At 40.4% G+C, this 27,709-nt stretch overlaps 1 protein-coding gene across 1 annotated transcript in view; it reads left to right on the forward strand.

The window, feature by feature from the left end:
- Window positions 1-27,709, forward strand: part of LOC145405872 (adhesion molecule nephrin-like) — a 378,905-nt gene that overhangs the window by 47,210 nt on the left and 303,986 nt on the right. Inside the window, exon 5 of the mRNA XM_080277129.1 lies at window positions 26,373-26,545. Coding sequence (XP_080133255.1) covers window positions 26,373-26,545 — 173 coding nt within the window. The remainder of the gene's footprint in view (window positions 1-26,372; window positions 26,546-27,709) is intronic.

Here is a 27,709-nt window from a genome sequence, read left to right on the forward strand (position 1 = left end):
ATGACGATGAGGCTGCTTTTCTGTAGTTGCTTGGGCTGTCAAGCGTCCTTGAGTGTGTATGTACAAGCTAACGCGATGAGGTCTAGGAGCACAGTCCTTACCCGAGGAAGTCTATGAGCAGAGTGAAGATCGACTGCTGGTCCCTTTCTCCCTCATCGGATTCGAAGGTGCCAACTATCAATAATTGACAGTCCTAAATACAGTTAGATTACATCATTATATATATACAGGGCGAATCTAACAAATTAATCTTAATTTTAATTAAACTAAAGTTAAACCAAATATTCCCTTTAACTATGTGAACATCTTAAATCCACATATGCTTTACACGAGGACATTTTCATCCTCGACACGTCATCTAATGTGCAGATGCAGTTTAGGTCCATGGTACTTTGCATATAATTACATGTACAGTATTTACAATATAGTAGTCCACGAGGGTTACACGCAGTAGCATTTCATTTATCAATAATAAGAATTATTAAAGAGAACGTAATTTCTGGGTTACAAAACCACTCGAACAAGTGACAACGATCTCAAGTTTTCCTCTGCTTCTAACCAGGGACGACTATTATAAAAAGTAGAGAGCGCAACTGCTCTGGGGGAAAATATTTCCCACAAGGTGTGACATCAGACAAACATTCTAGGGACGTTTCATATTTCACCATGTGATGACACAGTCGTCACTATACACTAATCATGCAGGGTTTGTGTACTGTGCCACCTTGTCGGGAGTAGATCGTCCAATAGACGATGTAAAGAAACATGGTAGTAGACCACATTGTGTGTCAAAGTCTACAAAATATTTAGCGGCTTGACTATCAAATTCCATAATCAACGTTAAACTATTGCTGATTTGTCACCATGTCACCAGTGTATCATTCCTCCATCTCATCCTAGCTTCCTGCCACAGCCCACTCTCCCCTACCCCATCACTAGTCTCCTGTAGAGCTGTAGAACCTCCTCCCCTCCCTCCCACCAGCTTGACCTCTTCTGCCCCCTCCTCACCCACCTCCCTCCTCCAGTCTCCCAGGCGCCCCACCCTGCCTCCACATCATTTGATATTGCTTTTAGAGGCATACAAGTTTCAACTTCATGGTCACGGAGAAGGAGGGTCACTGTAATTTTGTGATTATTATGATAGTTGCAGAAATGCACTTAATGTTATTATGTCTTATATGCTGGCCGCCGGTAAATGTTTTATGGTTTGTGATGTTTGCCGAAAGTCACACATATGAAACCTGTGTGCTGCATGTGAAGAAAATACGAATAGGTATGGTGTGAAATGATTTTCTTACCATTTTCACAAAACGTTATTTTCAGTATGTTGTTAGGCGGGACATTGTTCATATATCACCAATAACTGCTCACAGCAGCAATGATCAGCGCGTTTGGTTCGTCCTAGCGAACGAACAAAACCTGGTGAAGTTCTACACCTATCAGTGTTACCAGATGAAAAGAGCAGTACCCACCTCGCTGATGGAAGGGGTGTTTCCGTTTGATATGTCCGCAGCTGTACATCTAATCCTATCCATTCGTACGCTGATGATTTCACCCTTCACTTTTCCATTCGGTTCCCGCAATGTCCATCTCAGCAGTTACTTCAACAAACAAGGGATGAGGCTATGGAACACCTAATGTCTGACTTGGGTCGTATCTCTGACTGGGGTTAAAAAAAAATCGTGTTGTTTTTAATGCATCAAAAACTCAGTTTTTACACCTATCAACCCAACACAATCTTCACAGGACTACCCACTAATGATTAATAATATCCAGCTCCATCCTGCATCATCCTTGAATCTGCTTGGGGTTTCATTCACTCGGGACTTTTCTTGGAAAGATCATATTGCATATTTTGTATAATCTGCTTCCAAGAGATTAGGTGTGCAAAGCCAACTCTGTACCTTGTTTACCCCTGCACAGTTGTTGACTTTATACATGGGTTTTATTCGCCCGTGTCTAGGTTACAACTCTCATGCTGTGGAGAGGCTCCTTACATACAGCTTCTCTCAATAGGGTGGATTCAAGGGCTTTTTGTCTCATCAACTCTTCCTCTTACTGGCTTCCTTCAACCTCTGTCTCTTAGCCGCACTGTTGCATCTTTATCTCTTTTCTATACTTACTTCGGTGGTCACTGCTCCTCTTGAACTATCTTCTTGCATCCCTCCACGTCTATGACGGGTGCATAGCACCAGTCTAGCAACAAACTCTCATCCCTTTTCTGTCCAACTCTCTAATGCAAGAGTTAACAGCTACTCCCAGTCCTTCATTTATGCAACAGGTCAACTCTGGAACTGTCTCCCTCCCTCTGTCTGTATTTCCTGCTAGCTATGATCTCCAGTCTTTCAAATACAGTGTGTCCAGGCCTCTCGAATTTAACAGATCTTGAATTTGGCTCTCCTTTATATTGTTTTTGTTTTTTATTGGAACAGTTTGCTGGCTCTTGGCCTTTGGTTCCTTCTTTCTTTCATAAAATAAAAAGTCACCACCTTACCCACCCACCTTGTTGATGCACCGACCTACCACACCCACCAGTTTAACCCCATTCGACCCACCCGCCCGACCAACTGGCCCCAAAACACACACACACACACACACACACACACACACACACACACACACACACACTAGTTCACAACGACTTCACTCACTAATAATCCTCAGTGGTTGTTTTGCTCAAGGAAGATGGGCCCCAGGTCTTGCGAATTACTATTTGATGCTTGACTGTATAAGCAGTTAACAGTATAATCAGCATATAATAATGAAACTTGCATAGTTATGATATTTAATATTTTACCCGAGTATTCGTTCATAAAATCTATTGCCTACTGAATAGCATATTATGGAATCCTAATGGAAATAGAACCATAACATAGGTGAATTAAAGGAAGTATCTCGAAGATACGAGTCATTATACTGTGAAAGGTGCTATCAGTCCTCCGCTTCTCCATCTCTCCTTTCCCACCCCTCCGCCTTTGTCTGTGTGCGGATATATTTGTGCGCGTGCATTTCTGTGTGTGTGCGTGTGTCTGTGCATGCACCTGTACCTCTGTGTGTATGAGTGTCTATGTGTGTGTGTGTGTGTGTGTGTGTGTGTGTGTGTGTGTGTGTGTGTGTGTATCACTCGAACAAATGACAATGATCTCAAGTTTTCCTCTGCTTCTAACTAGGGACGACTATTATAAAAAGTAGAGAGCGCAACTGCTCTGGGGGAAAATATTTCCCACAGTTTTGGGGACGGGTGGAAAATGATATGCTGCATCATGTAATGTGACCCTTAGCCAGGAGTTCCCTTCATAGATCTCGAGAACCCTGTGCTGTGGCCCTTTTAGGTCGCGCATCCTGACCCGTCTGATCTTCACCATCCCTTGCGTCCGGAGTAGCCACTAACTCAAGGGGTACCAGTTTATCAATAGTTTTTATACTGGTATGTCCCGTACATTTTATTTTTACGAGTCTCAGCACCCCCTCTGAATATGGGTGCGTGGAGATCACTTCAGCTAATGGCCACTGGGATCTTGGTTGTTCGGTTTTCACAAAGACCACATCCCCTATGTTTATAACAGATTTGTTGCTGGCAGCCTGAGCCCCATAAATCTTTCTCGTAGTCTCAAAAGATATTCCTCGCTCCAATGTCTATTCCAAGTATCCAACACCCTTTTCAGATGTTGATATCCCTCCCGCAGATGTTGTCCTAAATCATTATTTTCTATGGTAGGATCACCTACTTCTTCCTGGATATCCACACAAGGCTGCCATATAACATATGAGCCGGTGTCAAGGCCTCTAGCGAGACGCTAGTGTCATCTAAATAAGTCAGGGGTCTATTATTAATCCTGGTTTCAATTTCAGTTATTACTGTTCTTAATTCTTCTCTCGTGATCTTAGTTCTGTGTAATGTTCTCCTCAGGCAGTTCTTGACAAAACCAATCATTCTTTTGGTAAAAACATTTTGCCATGGAGCTCTTGGAGCTGTGAACTGCCAGGTACAATTTCGGATTCCCAGCGCCGACTTAACCTTTGGGTCATTCATGATGTTCAACAGTAAAGGTGCTGCTCCAACGAAATTAGTTCCGTTGTCGCTTATTAACTTGCCAGGACAAGACCTTCTAGCGGCAAATCTTCGAAAGACATTGAGGAATGTCTCTGAGCTCAGATCTTCCGCTATTTCTAGATGGACTGCCCTTGTGTAGGCACAAGTAAATAGACAAATGTAAACTTTATGTGGAGTTCCCTCACCCATAACATTTATAGCCCCTGTGTAGTCCACTCCTGTTACTTGAAAGGGCCGAGTAACATTTACCCTATCCCTTGGTAAGGCTTGTGGTCCTGGATAGTCATATGGTCGTTGTTCATACCTCCTACAAATGATGCAGTCTTTGAGATATTTTTTAATGACCTGTCTACCCTTAGGAATCCAATACCTTTCCCGAATTTGGACCAAGATCTGCGGCACACCTCCATGGAGAGTGGAATCATGGGCTTCCTTTATAATTAATTGTACAAAGTATCCGCTCTTGGATAATATAATGTGGTGTTTGGTTTGCAGAGGCAAACCAGCCTTTACTAATCAGTCCCGAGATCTAATCAGACCATTTCCGTCTAAGAACAAGCCCAAATCCTTTATCAGCTTATTCCTGTTCCCAGTGCCTTGGCCTAAAAGATTATATATTTCCCTGTAATAGTTCTTTTGTATTCTTTTCAGCCAATATTTAAGGGGATCTAACTTCTGAAACTCCACTTTCTTATTCAAAAATTCAACAACCAATTTAGTAGTGTTTAGAAGTTGCCTTATTGATGAGAATCGGCTGAGATCAATTACTTCTGGCTCAGGTACTACAGGATCCAGGTTCACTACACTAACCTCAGCAATACTGTGTTGTTTCTGCTCAGGCCAATCCTTAATGAGTAACCATTTAGGACCTTTAAACCACAAGTTATCTTTGATCAGTCTCCTTACCGTCGAACCTCTCAAGAGCAGATCAGCTGGTTTTTGTTTGGATGAGACATGCATGACATTAAATTTGGAAGACAGCTCCTTCATAGTTTTCACTTTATTACTGACGAAAAGAATCTTACTGTCTTCCTTTCCTATCCGGTAAAGACAAATCTCACTGTCAGTCCATATATAGATATCCTCAAACTGGGTATCAAGAGTAGTGGTTATATACCTGGCCAATTAGTTCCTACTTCTATGGAAGCCAATTCCATTTGAGGTAGGGTTCTTCCTTTAATTGGTGCAACTCTGGCTTTGGACATAATAATATTACTATCCTCTCCTGTTGCACAATAAGCTACTGCTCCATAGGCCCTTTGAGAAGCATCACAAAATATGTGTAAATGCGACTTCTCATTACTGTTAATTTTCCTGGGAATGCATATGTTTGATGTGGTCTCAGACTTCTTTCTAATCTGTTCTCATTGTTCTACTTATGTCTCACACAGTTCAGTGTCCCAGTCTAACTTTTCTCGCCAAGCCTCCTGTACTAAATATTTGCCCCTAATAGCTATAGGACTGACCAATCCTAATGGGTCAAATAACATGGAGACCTGACTTAACAAAGAACCTCTTGGTGAGAGTGACATCAGAGAACTCAATTGGTTTCAAATTTATTACATCAGCTGTTGTATCCCGGTTAAGACCCAACACATTTTGAATTTGGGGAATATCAGAATCTGGAGAGTCCTCTTGTATTTCATTCCTCGAAAGCGGTGAATTTGTATTCCAGCTCTGTAACGGTAAATTTGCCTTCCCACGTTCGGAATTGGCTACTTCATAAGCCTTCAAAGCTTCCGACTCTGTATCAGCAGCACCTTGCAAATTATCAATATAAAAAGCCTGCCCTATTTCTGGGCATTTGGCTTTTTCAAAATGATACTTTAAAGTGTTGCAAAGTAGGAAAGGTCTAGCACAAGAGCCAAAGAGCACCGATCGGAAACAGTAAGTTTTCAATGGACTATCCTCATTTTGAGGATCATGAGGCCAGAGGAAATTTGTAAATTTCCTATCCTCCTCTCTCAGTTCTATTCTGAGAAAAGCCTTACTTATGTCTGCTGTGTAAGCGTAAGGTTTCTCTCTAAATCTTAGTTACACATTCCCTAACTTCTCGGGTTTGTGTAGGTCAAGAGTATACGCAAACTTTCAAGCTAGCTGATCCCTTGTACACTTTACTATCACAGTTGAATACTATCCTTATGGGAGTAGTTACTGAATCCTTGCTTACAGCATGGTATGGTAAGTAATGTCCTTCTTTGTGGTTAACAGGGAATTCTACCTCTTCTATAAATTGATTTTTCAATTGATCCTCTATAATATTATCATATATGGTCAGATGTTCTGGTCTATTTCTCAACTTCCTTAGAAGAGAATTTAACTGAGCCTTGGCTGTTTGGTAATTCGTTGATAACTCCGAATGGTTTAGTTTCCATGGTAATCCTACCCAATACTGTCCATCCTTAAATTCCACAGACTGATTATACAAATCCAAGATTATTTTATCTTCAGGGGTTGGTTCCTCATAGTGTATTCCTACACTGTCTATGTCCCACAATTTGTGTACAGGTTCAATATTTTCATCCAGCAAGTCATTTATCTGAGTAGGTTCTAATTTTGCACCCATTGTAGCTACCATCAATGACTGTGTGGGGGTAGCAAAGACTGAATCTACTAGTTTGGCCTCTCCTTTAACTTGTTTTGGAAAAGGCAACTGACCCATAACAAGGTTACCTGCTGGACTCTTGAACCTTATTCTTTTTGAAGGTCCTATGTAGGAATCTTCCGCAATAAACAGAACCAATTATCATTTTTATGGGACCCACAGTATCTGGTTCCACATTCCGTTTAGCCAACTTCATCCCTGAGCTTTGTAGATGATCAGAGGTTTCCTTCAATCCTTTTATATATATATATATATATATATATATATATATATATATATATATATATATATATATATATATATATATATATATATATATATACTTGTCTCCATATTATCAAGCACAGCTGCTGTTATATGGTATTTATATCTGCCTAATTGTATTACAGGTCTAACTAAAGCAAAAGACTGAGCCTTCTTAGTTGTTAAGAATCCTGTAAAGGCAAGATTTACCTTGCCAATAATAGGTAATTTAAAATTTCTTCGCAATGTCTGCAGCAATGAAGGTTTTGTGAACACCCGTATCAAACAGGGTACATACTAATAGGTTTCTATTTTCAAATAATACCTTCACATCAGCTAGGGGAACTGCAGCTGGCATTACTAATGGAGCATTCCCTTTTGCAATTGTCATATTGACGCTTGCAGGTTTAGGAACCTCAATTTTCATCCTAGAGCATAAAGCACTATGATGATCTTTTTTGCATTTAAAACGAAGATTTTAATTTAGTCTTACTGTCCGCGGAAGTATGTTCGAAGTTCATACAGATTATACAACATCCCAGTTCCTGAAGCTTTCCTACTCTAGAAGCATAATCAGGATACTGTTGACAAGATGCACTGGAATGCTGTTCACCACAAAATGCACAAACTTTCCTGTCTTTTACCATGGAAGGTTTTACTTCCTTAATATCCTCAGTTTTTTTTTTTTTTTTTTTTTTTTTTTTTTTTTTTTTGTGTCCGACTCTGGGCATTGGCTTCACAGCCTGCACTCAAGGCCCAGTAGTCCTCCTACATACCATGCTCTACATGTCACCACTTCGGCGTTAACACCCACCGTCCATAATGAATACATGCTAGGGCTGTCTCATACAGGACTGATGTATTGGTATTAACGTGGGTATTTTTACGACATGGCGGGTCTTCTGGTAGATCGGTAAAGTCTACTTTTATGAAATTCAATTCCTTAAACTGTTCCTTGCCCCAGCAGGGATTTGAACCTGGGTCCAATAGGACTGCAGACCACCTCTCTACCGATTGAGCCACCGCCTCCTTGCCTTTAATACTTTATCTTCAGCCTTTAAGGAGCCAAGGAAAGTACCTATCTCTTCTTTAGCCACATACTTAGTCTTCTCTGACTTAAGTTTCCCAACCAGTTGGTTAGTGGATTTTTTCTTTATTTCAGTCTTCTGTTTGATCTCATTAAATTTTACTGTTCCTTGCAAATGTGTACAGAGTTGCATCAAGCCTTCCACTATTTCTTCACAGGAGAAATTATCCTTTTTGGTACCTACCATACAAAACATCCTTGGTTTTTGATAGAAGCTTTAAGGACACAATTCTTGAAGCACCCAATCTTCTGCCTTAATATCTTCGTAAGTATCTAAGGCCTTTAAGTTACAACTTATTGCCATTCTAAAATTTTGCAAAGAATCAAAATCGTGTCTACGTATGAGTAATTCAATTGGAGCCTTCAGTAACTAAGTAATAACTTGATCCCTGTCTTCGTAGTTTTGTTCAAGGCTAGTCAAGGCCACCTCATAATCATTTTCTTCTACTGGTAAATCTTTTATCAGCTGATATGGTGTTCTTTGACATGTCCTAACAGATATGTGAGTTTGCTGACTTTAGGGAGATCTGTTCTATCGTGTACTAAATATCTGAACTGGTTCCAGAAGGATTTCCAGTTTTGCTCCCCATCAAACTCCGGAAGCGTTATTTGTGGCAACACAGCTCTACTCTGCTGTTCCACAACTTATGTTTCCGCGGCAGTCTCAGCTAATTTTGACTCTAGTGTCTTTACTACAGTTAAGTATTCTAATTTACTTCAAACTTCGTAGTTTCTGACTAAGAGTTCCTTATCATCAGCCTTTACTATAGCCGCTTCTAAAGTTATATAACTTTCTTCATACTAGTTCCGTCGGTCCTTCAGGATATTTAGGAGACTATTTAATTTCTCCCTGGACAAACGTATTTCGTCCAACGACTGTTGCAATCATTTATTGCTCTAGTTACCCATCCCGCCTTACTACTAGAAGATCTTTGCAGTAAAGAAACACATATGTTGACTGGTTTCTAATTTAATAATTTAATTATGAGTTTCAACCACAATTTTACCCCAGCTTACTACCTATCTGATTATTTTAAATTTTGAAGAGGGTAGGGATTAGGTCCTCTATATCATCCCTGTCCCTCTGAGTTATTAAACCTCTAGGATTGTATTTATCCCCCCACTCAATTTCCAAATACTCATTACAGCTCAGCCAACTAATCATTTGAACTTTGAGGAGTGTAGGGATTAGATCCATAATTTCAACCTATCTCTCAGGGTTTTTAAACCTCTAGGGTTATATTTCATCCCCATACTCAATTTCCAAAACATCCATATACCCTGAACTCAGTATGTACGAATTTCCACATCATCCACTGCAACCGGGTGGCCTGCGGTCCTAATGGACCCAGGATCGAATCCCGGCTGGGGCAGGGAACAGTTTAAGGGTATGAATTTCCTAGAAGCAAACTTTCCTGATCTACCAGATGACCCGCCGACATGTAGTAAAAATACCCCCGTTAATACCAGTACACCAGTCCTGTATGAGACAATCCTAGCATGTATTCAATATGGACGGTGGGTGTTAGCGCCAAAGTGGTGACATGTGGAGGTGTAGGAGGGCTACTGGGCCTTGGGATGGGTCACTGTCCCCGAGATATAGGCCCTGAGCCTTTGCCCAGAGTTGGACACGTAAAAAAAAAAAAAACGAACGTGGTAGTAAATTATGCCCAACAAAAGCAACTTTAAACACATTCAGCACTTCGGCACACATCGGTTTTCCTCACTCGATCGGGGCACCAAAAATGTGAAAAATATTTGGAAGTTGTGGTAAACAAATCGGGGCTTCTCTCTCAGGGCACCACAGTGAAAGAAATTCCTAGTATTTTCTAGTAAACAACTCTTAGGTCCTTACTCGTCCCTAGAATTGTCCTTAAGTAAACTCAAACAAGTCTTATAGTGTTAGGTGAACCGTAACTTAACTCACCTACAGTAACTATTTCTCTTCTATCTCCTAGTGAAGCCCCCCTTGAATTGGCCAGTTCTTACAGGTTACTTAGCTAGAGAGTTCAGACAGTAGATGACGATGAGGCTGCTTTTCTATAGTTGCTTTTCTATAGTTGCTTGGACTGTCAAGCATCCTTGAGTGTGTATGTACAAGCTAACTCGATGAGGTCTAGGAGCACAGTCCTAACTTGAGGAGGTCTAGGAGCAGAGTGACAATCGACTGCTGCTTCCTTTCTCCCTCATCGGATTCGAAGGTGCCAACTATTAATAATTTACAGTACTAATACACTTAGATTACATCATGATATATCCTGGCCTAATCAAACAAATTAATCTTAGTTTTAAACTAAAGTTAAACCAAATATTCCCTTTAACTATGTGAATATCTTAAATCCACATCTGCTTTACATAAGGACCTTTTCATCCTTGCCATGTCATCTAACGCACAGACGCAGTTTAGGTCCATGGTACTTTCCATATAATTACATGTACAGTATTTACAATATAGTAGTTCATGATGGTTAGATGCAGTAGGATTTCATTTATCAATAATAAGAATTATTAACCCTTTAACCACAGGGCATCACTTTCGTGATGCTTGGGAGCAAGGGATCATACTGCGGGGCGTCGCTTTTGTGATTCTGTGTTATTTTGAATTCACCCGGGCTTCCAAGTGGGGGCTTGTATCATCTATCAGTACTGCCAATGTCCAACACTAGTCAGCACTCCTAATCTCATCTGTACTCCCATCCATTGTTGACAATTTAGCCATTTCTCCCCATTCTTGACTCCCCTCCCTACCCCCTCTCCATTACCCTATCCTCTCGCCTGCCTGGCCATGCTACGCTAAGTAAATCTTCCCTGGAATTTTTCACTGATTTCATCCATTGAAATAAGCCCTATGCCCTATTCTTATACCAAATAATATATACAAGAAAGAAATAAGGTAAGTGAGAGTACCATACACGTGGAATTGGCTAATTATCACCTGACAACACCTCACGTGCATTCGTTCGCTAATTTTCGCTGTTTATTTCCCCTTGAAATATGCCGTATAATCTATTTTCGTAAGAAATATACATATAAAGAGGGAAGGGAGAAGCCTAAGTGATATTTACATTCACCTGGAACTACCTAATTTATAATGTATCGTCTAGATTTCCTGCCAATCATTTCACTGCTATAAATTAGCTGTGTCAAGAGGCTAAACGTTGGCAGTACTGATTTCCCTAGGTAGGCCACCACCCCAACCCATCCTTATCAGATCACTCTCATCTTCCAGTGTGGGGGTACGTCTGTTTGCTCTTGCTAACTTCAGGGACTTTTCACCCCCATGCAAAGGGCCCTGTGACCTTTACCCCCTACTAAACCTCGTGTGGAAAGAGGTAAAGGGCTGACAATTGATAAAAGAGTGACTACGATCTTTCTATTGAGTAAAACAGTGCAAGTGGAATTGTAAATAATGTGTAAATAATGTGTAAACAGCAAGTGAAAGTAATGAATGTAAATATACGTGAACAGTGGAAAATAGTTTTATAAGTTACTTCAAGTGACAGTGCATAACACAGTGTAAATAAAATAGAAATGTGAATAATGTAAATGAAATAGAGAACGTAAATAGAAATGTAAATGAGTAGTATTATAAGAATACGAGTATATACCCTAGGAGTAATGAAAGTGAAAGTTTCACTCTAGCATGTCTGAATACTATGAGTTATGAGAGTGAAATTGAAAGTGACATTCACTCTCAATGCTAGTATACAGGACGAGAAAGTGAATGCTACGTATTTTACTGAAAGAAATTGAATCCCTACAGTGACAATAAACTAATACTACTGAAGGAAACTTATGGATAAAGACTGTAGATATATATAAGTGTTATATAGTAATAGAAATATAAAGTGTGAGGGGTTTTATGAATAATAAATGACAGAGTACCAAGAGCAAACTAGCGCAAGTGCGACGGTCAGATGCGCTCGTAATTTTCATTGCTTTCACAGTTGGTTTTTTTTTGGAGTATGGATCCCAAACTACTTGAAAATCATAGAGTAGTGTTTATAGTGTTAATATCTGGCTGTGTTAATCATATTACGGGTTGTCGGGAAGTGTAAAGTGGAGACTTCGTTACTCAACTTCAGAGGTCTCCACAAGTCCTACGGGAACGACGAAGGCTCAACAAACATTCCAGGAGAAAGCTGAAGGTATGTGCCATAAGCATATATAATTTAAATATTCTAGGACTAATAACTGATTTTTGGCAAATATTTTTTGAGAGTCTATCGGAGCCCGAATAACCCCGTGGCACACGCAAAACATTGGTAAACATGCCCGCGGTGTAGGGGTTAAAGAGAATGTAATTTCTGGATTACAAAAACCGCTCGAACAAGTGACAACGATCTCAAGTTTTCCTCTGCTTCTAACCAGGGACGACTGTTATAAAAAGTAGAGAGTGCAACTGCTCTGTGGGAAAATATTTCCCACAAGGTATGACATCAAACATTCTAGGGATGTTTCATATTTCACCATGTGATGACACAGTCATCACCATACACTAATCATGTGTCATGACTCTAAAATATCTTAATACATAATAGCTAGCAACATACATATATAGTGTAGAGATTAGGTCAATGTCAAACGTAGGGGCCAAAAGGAAATGACATTAGCACCTCTCCAGAATGTCTCATACCAGCACAATAGCCCACAAACAGCGCTTCGTGACCATACACACACATACACACATACACAGGCTTCTAGAACATTTCACGACAGTATAGCACACATGACACGACCCCTGTTAAACGAGAATGAAGGAATCAAGAGATCAGGAGGGGGCTGGCAATCGTAGCGAAAGGTTGTACTGAGAGAGCGAGAGAGGAGGAGGCTAGCAACAGGGCAAGAGTGTGGCAGTGAGAGAGAGAGTGAGACAGGGAGGTAGCTAGCGGGACTATATTTCACTCGTGTATGAGAGACTTAGTATTTTGATGACAAATAAAAATAGTCCCATACTAATCTTTACCTCGCCTGTAATTAAATGACAAAAGGGAACGAAGATTACCTACTTACAAAACTACTCACGTATAACAACCTCTCGTCCACGAGTCTAATAACTGATCTACAAAACACATGACAAGAAGTTACAAAGTTCCAACAATAAATGGTGGCAGTAACGATCGACTCTGTGCCTACAAACTTTCATTTCTACAAAAGCAGATGAAACTATAACCAAGATTAGCTTCAGTTCTACAGTGAATTCCTACAAAATACAAGCCTACGAGCCTACAAGTCTACGAGCCTACGAGTCTATGAGTGTACAGTTGAGTCTCCATTATCAAGATAGAAAACAAATAATACCTCTTACAACCAACAAGTCACAACCAGCTCCTAACAGTATTCTCTCCAACCCCCCCTCTGTCTCCCCGATCATCACGCTGATGTAGAGGTGAAGAGATCACACGACGCCTTGCCAGCAGTGTAACAAAATATTGATACAATCTTCCAATTTCTATGATGAACCAACGAACTACAACCATTTATGGTCAACTACTAGTAACAACTCCACGAGTCGTCTGTATAATCTTCTACATGCACCTACAAGTAGCGACATTCTTTGTCCCACAACGAGTAAATCACAAGAAAAAAGGACCGAGAATAAATTGAGAAAGAAAAACAAAACAAGCAAAAGAAAAGCAAGAACACAGCAACAACAACTAGACCACCGCCCTTCTCTCCATCCGCCCACTTACCTCCACCGCTGACGCAGGTTCACAGAGATCAAGACGATGCGGCAAATACCAAGCCCATATTCACAACTCATCTTACTCACTCATCTTCACTCAGGTTACTCATCGCTACTCATTTACTCACCACAGCTACCAGTGTGGGAAGTCGACGTCACTATGAGTGTTGGCTGAGACGACGCTATGTCGATCAACTCGTGTTGACACCACCACTCACACCATTCCCATTACGGTAAAAACTAGTGAGTTACACAGTTACTTCATTTATACAATACACAGTGATGGCAAAAAATTCTGCACAAACATATAAAATGTGCTGTATAGTTACAACTTACTGTAAATACATATACCTACTTTGGTTATTGGCATAATTCAATCACTAAATACTTGCACCAACAATAAATAGTCTATACTGTATATATTCATTCATTTACTACAGCATTTATTTACCACCAACGAGTGTTACCATTTATACCTACATAAAATACGTGTTTCATACATACAGCTATACATTATTACATTTACAAAGTAATAAAGAAAATATACTATCACAGGTACTCAGTGAGCGATTAAAAGAACTGTATTAAACACTTATATATTAATTAAAGTTACCTAGTGGAAACAGGCAAATTAAGTTACAAGGAAAAAAAATGGCCAACATCAATGACATTAGCAAGAATGATCATCTTCCACACAATCGTGAAGACAAAGTTGTCTTCACGATTGTGTGGAAGATTTCCACACAATGCTGACACATATATTGCCCACGATAGGTACAAGTGAACAACAAGTCAGTGTATATAGTTAATACTGTACAGTATATAGTGTATATATATTTTTTACATAAAATAACAAAATATGGGGCTATATAATTTCATTTTCACTAATATCTGTGCATTATAAACTAAACCTTAAAAAAAGGGTCCCAAGGGAATTGGCCAGCAATTATGTAACCTCGGACAACACCGAAAAAGCGTAGACAAACGAAGAAAAACAAACTATAGAATATCAATTAAAAAAAAAAAAAGAACAGTAAGATCGCATAACAAACAAATGAAAATAGATGTAAGTGTTACTACAAATGCCAACATACCACATAAATTCCTTTTATAAGCGAAACAAAAAGCAAATTGTTGTTTTCCACGAGTCAGTGGCATTGCACATCATCATATCATCGACTGCAGCATGACCAGATCGATGTCTGGACTGCAGTTAGTACAATATTACTGCAATTACTTCAATTATGTAACGACAAACGATTGCATTATATAGTTGTTACAATCATGTAACTACAAACGATATGTAACAATTACAATACAATTATGTAACAATTCACAATGTTAGATATATGCATTACCACAATGTTTCTACAATATTATGTAACAATTCATACAATGTTACAATTATGCATTACCACAATGTTACTACAATATTATGTAACAATTCATACAATGTTATTGTTATGTATTACTACAATGTTACTACAATATTATGTAACAATTCATACAATGTTACAGTTATGTATTACTACAATGTTACTACATCATTGCTACAGTGTTACTAGAATTATGTTACACTTGCTACAGTTATGTAACAGTTACAAAACAATTATGTAACAATTCATACAATGTTACTACCATTCTGTATTATCAGAATCATCACATAAGTTAGGTGAAATATTAGACATTACTAAAGGGATAACTCCATATGTAATGTCATGACTTAGCAATATTTCCATTGCACAATTATATGCGTATGTCTGTTATACATACACATCTTACAATATGTCATACAATAACCAATTTAACTCTATTGCATTTGTTCAGTTATGTATGTAACTTGTTTAAAATGTCGTATCACTGGATCATTGCAATATTAACATGAATATTACGACTATACAATATTATAATCAATATTATGTAATAAGAGTGAAGAAGAAGAATATTATGTATTAATAGATTAGTATATGTCAATGATGATTGCTGTTGGAGGACCGCCATCTGCGTGACTGAGCGATGTCACGACTCTAAAATATCTTAATACATAATAGCTGGCAACATACATAACTCTAGATGTTAGGTCAATGTTAAACCTAGGGGCCAAAAGTAAATGACGTTAGCACCTCTCCAGAACGTCTCATATAAGCACAATAGTCCACAAATAGCACCTCGTGACCATATACACACATACACACACACAGGCTTCTAGAACATTTCACGACAGTATAGCACACATGACACGACCCCTGCTAAACGAGAATGTAGGAATCAGAGCTCAGAAGAGGGCTGGCGATCGTAGTGAAAGGTTGTACAGAGAGAACGAGAGAGGAGGAGGCTAGGAACAGGGCGAGAGTGTGGCAGAGAGAGAGATAGCGAGACAGGGAGGTAGCTAGCGGGACTCTACTTTATACTTCACTCGTGTGTGAGAGACGTTGTTAATATTTTGAAGACAAATAAAAATAGTCCCATACTAATCTTTACCTTGCCTGTCATTACATGACAAAAGGGAACGAAGATTACCTACTTACACAACTACTCACGTATAACAACCGTTCGTCCACGAGTCGAATAACTGATCTACAAAACACACGACAAAAAGTTATGAAGTTTTGACAAGACATGCAGGGTTTGTGTACTGTGCCACTTTGTCGGGAGTAGGTTGTCCGATAGACGATATAAAGAATCATGCTAGTAGACTACGTAATGCGTCAAAGTCTACATAATATTAAGCGGCTTGACTATCAAATTCCATAATCAACGTTAAACTATTGCTGATTTGTCACCATGTCATCAGTGTATCATTGCTCCATCTCATCCTAGCTTCCTGCCACAGCCCACTCTCCCCTACCCCATCACTAGTCTCCTGTAGAGCTGTAGAACTTTCCCCCCTCCCTCCCACCAGCTTGACCTCTTCTGCCCCCTCCTCACCCACCTCACTCCTTCAGTCTTCCAGGCGTCCCACCCTGCTTCCTCCTGTGGCGCTACCTCATTTGATATTCCTTTTAGAGGCATACCAGTTTCAACTTCATGGTCACGGAGAAGGAGGGTCACTGTAATTTTGTGATTATCATGATAGTTGCAGGAATGCAGATAATGATATGATGTCTTATATGCTGGCCGCCGGTAAATGTTTTATGGTTTGTGATGTTTGCCGAAAGTCACACATATAAAACCTGTGTGCTTCATGTGAAGAAAATACGAATAGGTATGGTGTGAAATGATTTTATTACCATTTTCACAAAACGTTATTTTCAGTATGTTGTTAGGCGGGACATTGTTCATATATCACCAATAACTGCTCACAGCGGCAATGATCAGCGCGTTCGATTCGTACTAGCGACCGAACGAAACCTGGTGAAGTTCCACACCTATCAGTGTTACCAGATGCAGAGAGCAGTACCCACCTCGCTGATGGAAGGGGTGTTTCTGTTTGATATGTCCACCGCTGTACATCTATCCCTATCCGCTTGTATGCTGATGATTCCATCCTTCACTTTTCCATTCGGTTCCTGCAATGTCCATCTCAGCAGTTACTTCAACAAACAAGGGATGAGGCTATGGCACACCTAATGTCTGACTTGGATCGTATCTCTGACTGGGAAATAAAAAAAATCTTGTTTTCAATTGCTCAAAAACTCAGTTTTTACATCTATCAACCCAACACAGTCTTCACAGGAGTACCCACTAATGTTTAACAATATCCGGCTCAATCCTGCATCATCCTTGAACATGCTTGGGGTTTGATTCACTTGGGACTTATCTTGGAAAGATCATATTGCATCTTTTGTAAAAAAACTGCTTTCAAGAGATTAGGTGTGCAAAGCCGACTCTGTACCTTCTTTACCCCTGCACAGTTGTTGACTTTATACATGGGTTTTATTCGCCCGTGTTTAGATTACAGCTCTCATGCTGCGGGGAGGCTCCCCACATACAGCTCTTCTCAATAGGGTGGATTCAAAGGTTTTTCGTCTCATTAACTCTCTTCCTCTTACTGGCTCCCTTCAACCTCTGTTTCTTCGCCGCACTGTTGCATCTTTATCTCTTTTCTATGGTTACTTCGGTGGTCACTGCTCCTCTTGAACTGTCTTCTTGCATCCCTCCACATCAATGACGGGTGCTGAGCACCAGTCAGGCAACAAACTCTCATCCATTTTCTGTCCAATTCTCTAATGCAAGAGTTAACAGTTACTCCCAGTCCTTCATTTATGCAACAAGTCAACTCTGGAACTGTCTCCCTCTGTCTATATTTCCTGCTAGCTATGATCTCCAGTCTTTCAAATGCAGTGTGTCCAGGCCTCTCGAATTGAATGGATCTTGAATTTGGCTGTCCTTTGTATTGTTTTTGTTTTTTATTGGAAGGAACAGTTTGCTGGCTCTTGGCCTTTGGTTCCTTCTTTCTTTCAAAAAAAAAAAATAAATAAAAATAAAAAACCACCGCCTTACCCACCCACCTTGATGCTTCGACCTACCACACCCACCAGTTCAACCCCATTCGACCCACCCACCCGACCAACTGGCTCCAAATCACACACACACACACACACACACACACACACACACACACACACACACACACACACACACACACACTAGTTCACAACGACTTCACTCACTAATAATCCTCAGCGGTTGTTTTGCTCAAGGAAGATGGGCCCCAGGTCTTGCGAATTACTATTTGATGGTTGACTGTATTAGCAGTTAACAGTATAATCAGCATATAATAATGAAACTTGCATAGTTATGATATTTAATATTTTACCGAAATATTCGTTCATATAATCTTTTGCCTACTGAATAACATATTATGGAATCCTAATGGAAATAGAACCATAACATAGGTGAATTAAAGGGTGTATCTGGAAGATACAAGTCATCATACTGTGAAAGGCGTTATCAGAACAATGCTGGACACTTCCACATCTCACCCTCTTCTTTCACCGTTGCACAGTCCTCTCCTCCTCCATCCCTCCTTTCCCACCCCTCCGCCTTTGTCTGTGTGCGGATATATTTGTGCGCGTGCATTTCTGTGTGTGCGTATGTCTGTGCATGCACCTGTACCTCTGTGTGTATGAGTGTCTATGTGTGTGTGTGTGTGTGTGTGTGTGTGTGTGTGTGTGTGTGTGTGTGTGTGTGTGTGTGTGTTCGAGTCAGTTGGTTGGATGGGTGGGGTTAATGAGGTTAAGCTGGTGGGTGTGGTAGTTTGGTGCATCGCCAGGGTGGGTGGGCAGGATGGTTGGAAAAGGTGGGGATGGGAGGTTGTTGAATGTGGTGTGTTGTGTCGCTATGGAGAGAGGTTGCACAGGTACATGGGTTAGTGAGTGGATGCGTTTGGTGCACTGGGTGGCAAAGCGGCTGGATGTATGGGTGGTCGAGTAGGGGTCGGTAAGTTAGGTTTGGATGGGATAAGTTTGGTGGATGAGTCAGGGTGGAGTGGGTGGGCAGGGTGAGTGAATATTCATGGACAGGTGTGAGGGATGTGTGGGTAGATGTGATGGTTGGCGTTGTCGGGGTGAGCAGGCATTCGTGGGTGGGAAGGATGAGTGGTAAGGGTCAGTGGGCAAGGCAGGTCATTGGCAAATGTGGGCAGAGTGGGTCACCAGGGTGAATGAGCACGGTGGGTGCGTGGATATGTAGCTCCCCAGATGACAGAGCAGGAGAGGGAATAATTTGGGTCGTAATCATGTAAATTGTCCCCATTACTCTGCTTTAGGTATATCATTCAGAAGACATTGGATTAATATTTGGACACCAAACTCTATATATTAGGGCCATTCCATTGAAATCTGCTAAAACTCCGATACAATTGCTTCTCATGAAACTGCATTGGGATTTATGTGCGTAATAATACACCTAATAGTTGGATAAATAAAAATAATATTACGTGCAGCAAGGCGTGAGAGTGAGTGAAGCTTCATATATGCGATCCATCCACCTAACAAATCAGTGCATCGGTGGGGGTAAGAAGGGGGGGTTTGAGGGTATATTTGTGCAGTTAGCCTGAGCTCTAGAGGCAAATTACCATGTCCCCTGGTTCATGAAAGGAACTTTTGTGCACGATAGTACAAGTCGAAAGACAAAGGCGGAATAGTTTCCTGTACATAGGTATGGTGTAAGCACAGAACACAGTATTTGGGAACAACAGAAAGGACTGAATCGGGCTAGTAATGCCAGGTGAGTATTGAGGCCAGTGAAGGCAGACAGTACTCGTATATCAAATAAAGAAATTTTCATGTCAGTCATGAAGAAATCAGAGGTGAGAAGACATGGAGGAGCAGCACCGTAATTTTATAAAGTGGAATTAGAAGAAAGCACGGTCTGAGCAATGAGTTTTGTCTTTTAAGTAGAAGAAACAGATACAGAGCCATCAGAACAGAAAAGGGAAAGGAATGAGGATGAAGTAAAGTTGTTTAAAAAGTTTTTGGCAAGGAAACAGAGATGAAACAATAAGAGTGTGAGAGTTAAGAGTATGTGGTGCGAATGAAATTATTCCTAGTAGTGCAAAGAATGAACTTTGTACTATTCCTCAAGAAACATAAAAGAAATGAGATTTAGGGATGGGTTGGTGCCGGTACCTTTTGTAAGCTTTTTCCGTATTACGTAGAGCATTAGAACAAGCATTATTAAACCTTTTTTTTTTTTTTTTTCAATAGCAGAAGGATAACAGAAAGGAATTTAAGCTTCAGTGCCAGAGCGAATAACCTCTGTAAGGCGGAATGCACAGTCAGGTGACTCTTGGCAATGTAAACGATAAGCATTCCAGGGAAAGTCAAAGAAGTACTGCCTGAGGGTCCCCAAATCTGCAGCTCCGAAATGCCACAGCCACCGCTTCATAGGAGGGCTCAAAAACCTTATAAGAGTGACAGGACAGATTAAAGTGATAAGGTTGTGATCGGAGGAGCACAATGGAGAGAAGTTTAACAGAGTAAGCGGGAGTGTCTGTATGAAAAAAGTCATATAGGTTGGAACTCTCTCCAAGGCAGGCAGAGATATGGGTACGGCACTGTACAAACTGCATTAAGTCATTAAGGATAGAGAAGATGCAGTCTTGTTCACCAATATCATCAGTGATTAGAGAGAAGAGTCTATGGTGGTGATGAACATTGAATTCACCTAGAATAGAGATTTCAGAGAATGGAGAAACTGATCCAAAGTGTTCCATCTTCGAAGTAAAGAGTCAAGGAATTTTTCATAGTTGCTACAACTAGAAGATAACACGGCACAGACATTAGTCTGAGAATTATAGGATATTCATAGTCAGAGTGCAGAGAATTTAGAAGATTCTAGTTCAAGGACACAAGAGCGGGATATATAGTTGTGTACCATACACACAACAACCATCCTTGGCTTTAAGTTGAGTATGGGGAAAGCAGAAGGATGCAGAGGAGGGTTTGCTCTCACATGCCTCAGACACCTGAATCTCACTGAGATGAGCCTCAGCTGAATTTACAGGTGACATTTAGAAGACAGGTGGTGTTAAACATATAGAAAATTAGAGGAATAACTACAAAATTTGCATAAACGAATATGGAGAAAATCAGACAACGGTCCGTGCACCTCATTCGGTTGTCACGGGGAGAGGGACAGATGACAGTGCCATTTATGACCTCCCCCCTCCCCGGACTCCAAGGCTGGGTGTTGAGACTCCATATTGCAAATTTTGAACAAGAGGTGTGGTGTGTAATGTGCATATAGCTTGGTGCATATAGTTTGAGGAAAATGTATAGCAGAGTAAGCTGGTCTATCTTCTACCCATATTACGGAGATACTGAAAAAGTTCAGCAAAGGTGACGCTCAAAAGGTAGTCCCAAAGGTTTTTGAAACCAGAGCTCCAGCTCTCCCCTACACCAGCTTTCCATCCAGCTTGGGAGTACTGCCCTGCTCGACTGCTGCTGCTGTTTACTCTATGAAATTGAGTGAAGACGTGTTACTTCCAAAATAGCCTAAACTGTATGATAACGTCAAACTCTTTATTGTATATGGGCACGTGGCAAGTCTCTAAGGATGACTGCACTTAAAGGGTGGTATCTGAGAGACGAATGAGAACAGAGAAGGCCAAGAGGGATGTCGCAAAACTTAACTGCAGTTGCAAGTGGACCGATACTACAAGGAGTTATTTGAAACGGGTAGACTTGCTTCCTGTTTGGATGTTCGCATTGAGGAAATCAAGGTGAGTGAAGTTGGAGAGACATCCTGCTTTGTCATCTGCTCTGATAATGTTAGTGGAGCCACCAACAGAATGGATAATGAAACAGATCGTAAGATCCATTTATTTGTCAGTCAGACCTTTAGTATTTTTTCTTGCACCGAGGGAACTTAATGTTCAACAGATTAAATGTGCTGCATATTTCCGTAGAGTAAAAGCGATTCTGCTGACTGGAAAACATTAAAAAAGGAAAAAGAAAAGAAAAAAACAGAAAGTATCCGTGTCGTGTGCATCTGCGTACTTACTATATTTTGCGTCTGTTAATTCTTTTCCACAGTTTCTAAAGACACCTTGGTTATTCACATACTTGCTTACCATGTTCACCTACCTTCTTCATGGCCTTCCATGCCATCATAAACTCACAGACCCTCTTATCTCTACACCCATTTCATACCTTTGTTCATACCCATGCTCTTAGCAAGAGCATAGGCTTTTCTACTATTTGATCCATATACTACCTCACTCAGCATCGTTCACAGACTTCTATACGTTTTATCCTTTACAACTTCCATTCACCCCTTGCATCACATACACTACCCATTTCTACTTCTCTCATCCATAACTTTTGATAGCCATACCATTTCGGCCTCAACCCACGTTGTTTATAGACGATAGTAATAGGTCATTCCATATTGCTTCCGTCACTGTATTTAGACATCAGTTCAGAGGCCTAATAACACCATCCACTTAATTTCCTTGGCCATTTTACATTCACCTCGTCAATACTTTTAGCTTGCTTCGTTTTTTCTTTAATTAAACGTAAGCAGTTATGCTCTTGCATCATATCCAGATGCTCCCATTCACCAATGCATTACACGGATTCCAATACTGTCTTGAATAGCTTTGAAACCTTTCCGACCTCGTCACTTACAAATAATAACAAACTATGAATCCATCTACGAATATTCCTTTCACTGTCAGGAACCACCACTCTGCCTTCACTAAATATTTAAGATACTACCTTTCAGTAATCGTCACTAGCATCTTTTCCGTCTCTGAACCTCTTTATTGTCTGCTCCATCCTCTTATCTCTCTGGAAATACTGACAAGTAGCCATGGAGTATTTCTTTTACTCTTGACAACCCATTACTCAAAATGTATTTATTCGAAGATTTCCGCTGCTTCCTCTTATCACGGTGGATATATAACAAACGGACTGAGGAACAGCTGTACGATTGCTCTCACAGCTAGTATGACAACTCTTGATAATATTGTTCTTTCTACTATTAGATGATATTTTTTACGTGTGAGGTGACTCAGAGGTTCAGGATTTAGACAAAATTATCATTATATTCAGTGCTAAAAAGCGCATGTAAGCAGAATATAATTGCCAAGTAATAGGAAGAAACTAATAAAAGACGTAATCTTTGTGGAGAGTTAAGCCCACTCATCAACAAAAGCCATCATAAGGTCGTAGGTCCTCCTTCTCACCCCTCTCCAAGCAATGGCTACTTCGCCACTCATAGTCACCATAACATCTTATTTTTATCTTATCCACCCTGGAACACTATTCCATACGACCTATTAATAAATTAAATCGTTAGAAAAAGGAACAGTGTTAGATTTTTGCTTATTAGCTGCATGAGGTTTGATAATGCCGTCATGAATTTTATACACCCTCAGCATCAGATACTTTCACGATCTGTTTTTAAACGATGTAAAGTACGTACTCTGTCACATTCATAAATTGTTCTTGAGATAAATATATTCTTAGCAGTTTTTGTCACATTCCAAGGTGTTATAGTGGAGTATAATTGGCACAAACGGAAACAAGTGGTAGCTCTTTGCACCCACCTACGCTCACAGGGGATACACCAGAACTTGTGGCATTATCATGATATATATATATATATATATATATATATATATATATATATATATATATATATATATATATATATATATATATATATATATATATATATATATATATATATATATATATATATATATATATATATATATATATATATATATATATATATATATATATATGCCTAGGCTGCTTCCCCCAAGGAAAGGGAGGTAGCCGAGACAGGACGACACACTCCCAATTTACTCATCCACTCAAACACATTCATTCGCATCTTAGCCCCAAGGGGAGGAGGGACAGATCCTCACCGCACCACACCACACGAGGGTCAACTGTGCAGTGCAATCAGTGACATCCGCAGCAGGACCCGACAGCAGAGCTGGTTTACCCGTGCCACATCATAATAGACCCATCCCCTTACCCGCACTTGACCTGATCAGCTGATCAGACCAAATGCGGGAGAATATCCCCTTAGGGCTGCGTCATCATTGATTCATTCACAATTTCTCTCCATTTATTTCTGTCACGCACAGCCACTCTTCCTTGCTCAACAGACATCCCTCTCGCATCCAATGCTCTTTTCACACTATCCATCCATCCTATTCGTGGTCTTCCTCTCAGCCTTACACCCCTTACATCAGATCTAGTTATTTTTTTCACCAATCGCTCATTATCCATTCTTTCCATATGCCCAAACCATCGCAACACCCTCTGCTCAACTCGATCAGCCATCTCCCGAACAACTCCAGTTCTCCTTCGCACTTCATCATTTCTCACTCGATCCATACCCATCACTTCACACATACTCCACAGACACCTCATCTCCCTTACATTGAAACTTTTCCTCTCTACTACACCCATATTCCATGTTTCAGCCCCATATAACGCAGTCGGTACCACAACACCCTCAAACAGCCTTCTCTTTACATCCATTCTAAGCGAATGACATCTAAACACTTGTTTCATTCCTCCCAGCATCTTTCCTACTTCATTCATTCTAAACTTCACTTCTGCATCTGTGCTTCCATCCACAGCAACATGTGACCGTAAATACTTAAAACACTCTACCTCCTCAAGTAACTCACCATTCAAAACTACATTCATCCTCCTACTATCTACTGACCTCGTACACTTCATCACTTTACTCTTATTCTCATTTACTTTCAATTTCCTCCTTTCACACACCCTTCCAAACTCCTCTACCAACTTCTCAATCTCTCCTCTGAATCTGCCACCAGTGCAGTATCATCTGCAAACAGCAGCTGCTTCAGATTCCACTCTCCACCATCAACATTCACCAGACTCAGACCTCCACCTAAAACTCTTGCATTCACCTCCCTTACGACACCATCTAAATAAATATTAAACAACCAAGGGGACATCACACATCCCTGCCGCAGCCCCACTCACACGGAAAACCAATCACTCACGGTATTTCCCACTCTTACACACGCTCTACTACTTACATATAAACTTTTCACCCCTTTTAGTAACCTACCATCAAGTCCATACAATCTTAAAACAGTCCACAAAGCCTCCCTATCAGTTCTATCATACGCTTTCTCTAAATCCATGAACGCCCAAAACACATCCTTGCCTTTCACTATGTACTTTTCACACGCCTGTCCCACAGCAAACATTTGGTCCACACATCCCCTCCCTCTCCTAAAGCCACACTGCTCATCACCAATCACTCCCCTGTACCCTCTCTAACTCTCATAAATAACACTCTACCATACACCTTACCTACAACACTTAACAGACTTATACCCCTAAAGCTAGTACATTCATACTTATCACCCTTGCCTTTATACAACGGAACCACACAAGCACTTGCCCAGTTAACTGGCACCATACCTTTCACAAAGCACAAAATATTCAACAATCTTACTAACCAGTCAACAATAGTCACTCCACCACCTCTCAGGCATTCCACAGCACACCCATCCATACCTGTAGCTTTCCCTTTTTTGATCTCCTTTACTGCCTCCTGCACTTTCTCCTTCGTGATCATAGAATCATTCAACTCTCCCAACACATTTATTCCTTGCACCCTTCCATGCAAGCCTCCCTTTCCTCCTCTACATTTAACAATCTTTCAAAATACGAAAATTCCCAGTCATTCAAAAGTGCACCAGCGACTTTATAATCAAATACATAAATTGTTGTCACCTTGGGCAGTCTACACCCACGTGATGGAGAATAAAATTTAATAATGTTTTTATCCATACGTCAGAATGCAAACCTAGTCTTGTTTTTATTAAGTTGTTTTTTGAACATGTGACAGAGCTGATATTTAGGAAGTCAGTGGTGTATGTCCTCTGGCAATACGAGTACAAATCAATATTGGGGAGAGGAGGGGGAGGGACGAAATTAGTCACTAGTGCGCATTTTCACTATAAGTCTAAATATGTGAGTGAACTTCAAACATATAATAATTTAAATGGAAAATACAGACAGTACAAAAAAAAAAAAAAAAAAAAAAATCTGTCTAGATATTAACTTATAAAACGATCCAAGACGGTCAAGATGAAATGCAGACCCACAGGATGAACAGGAACAGGGGGCAGCAAATTTTATTCTCTAGTCTGGCCTACCTAAGAAACATCTGGAATTTTCCCCGTGTCAGATTGGATGTGTTAATCGTAAGCTCTAAGTTGCTTTTTCAAATTTTCATGCAGCTACGACAACCGGCCCGGGAGACTGCAGGCACCAGAGGATAGGCACACCATAAAGAGCCCACTGCTGGAGGGACGCGCCACCTTCCATCCTGGGAAGGTCCCGGCACTGCACATCAAGCCTGTCCTCACCACAGACCAAGCAAACTACACCTGCCGGGTGGACTTCCGCATAGGTGAGTATCGGGCCGTGGAACTATAACAAGAGTTTGGTATGCAGTATGTTTAATTAATCATATCACGGTTGTTACATACTTGATATACAGCTTAAAGTTACTAAAAGAAACGAAGAAAGTCTTCTGAAAAGTGAAGGGTAAGGCAGGAGGTGATGCTGGTCTTTCCTTAGATCTGATATTGGATGCAGGAGAAAATATTAAATAGACAAGCAAAGTTGTGCACGAAATGCATGGAAGTCAAAGCATCATCCAAATCATGGATACTAATTCACTAATAGTGCGACATACATAACCTGAAACATCACATTAAAATGAATATTTTCCTATTGTGTAGCAACGTCTGGAAGTGTCCTAACAAATCGATTTTTTCCTATGCCCAGTGCAAAATAACAAAGATAATTAGACTGACACCGAAGTGGTTTTACAACAGATATACTCAGGTTACAGACCAAGAACCCAACTAATCGTAAGGGTATGAGAAACCTCTGTGCACGGTATTTCTTAAGGATGAAAAAATACATATTAAGCTGAAACAACAGCAGTGGAGAGAGCAGCACTTATGGCTGTTACACAATACAACTGGCACTGTGCTCTTCTGGCAAAAATCATTGGATATAATGGTACAGGTACTTTGTTTGCTTTCACCAAAATGCATTATGCATACAAACGTTAGGGAAATATCATGACTGATAAGCCGGCTGGAAATTGGCAACGTTTAACTTCCAACATACAATCTCCATTTATATAAAAGTTTCAGCATATTATCAGTCGTGTGCCTCTTACGTGTTCCTGAAAATAAAAGTGACTTGGCTGAAACTGAGAGGAAGTTGGCCATGAAGTCTGTCACATTTGGCAACCGTGGTTCCCTGTGCCTATCAGTATCTTGCCAGAATCTGAGGTAGAAGCATCCATGTTCACACCTTGTGTCCTCCCCCCCAGTGCCCCCACCACCTCAGCCCATTATTAAGCAGCTAAACGACTCTAGTAATTTTGTTAGGCATAATTTACTTTCATACATTATGAAAAGTCAGGAGTAACAAGAGTGGAAATGGGAATGTTACGGAATGTGTGTGGAGTGAGGAGAGTAGATAAGATAAGGAATGATATTGGAAGAGAGTGTGCTTTCATGGTATGACTATGTGGAGCCACTGGGTGTGAACAGGG

The sequence above is a fragment of the Coenobita brevimanus genome, chromosome 68 (genome assembly GCF_032717465.1).
Source record: "Coenobita brevimanus isolate Jiangsu-jjx chromosome 68, ASM3271746v2, whole genome shotgun sequence".
Taxonomy (NCBI): domain Eukaryota; kingdom Metazoa; phylum Arthropoda; class Malacostraca; order Decapoda; family Coenobitidae; genus Coenobita; species Coenobita brevimanus.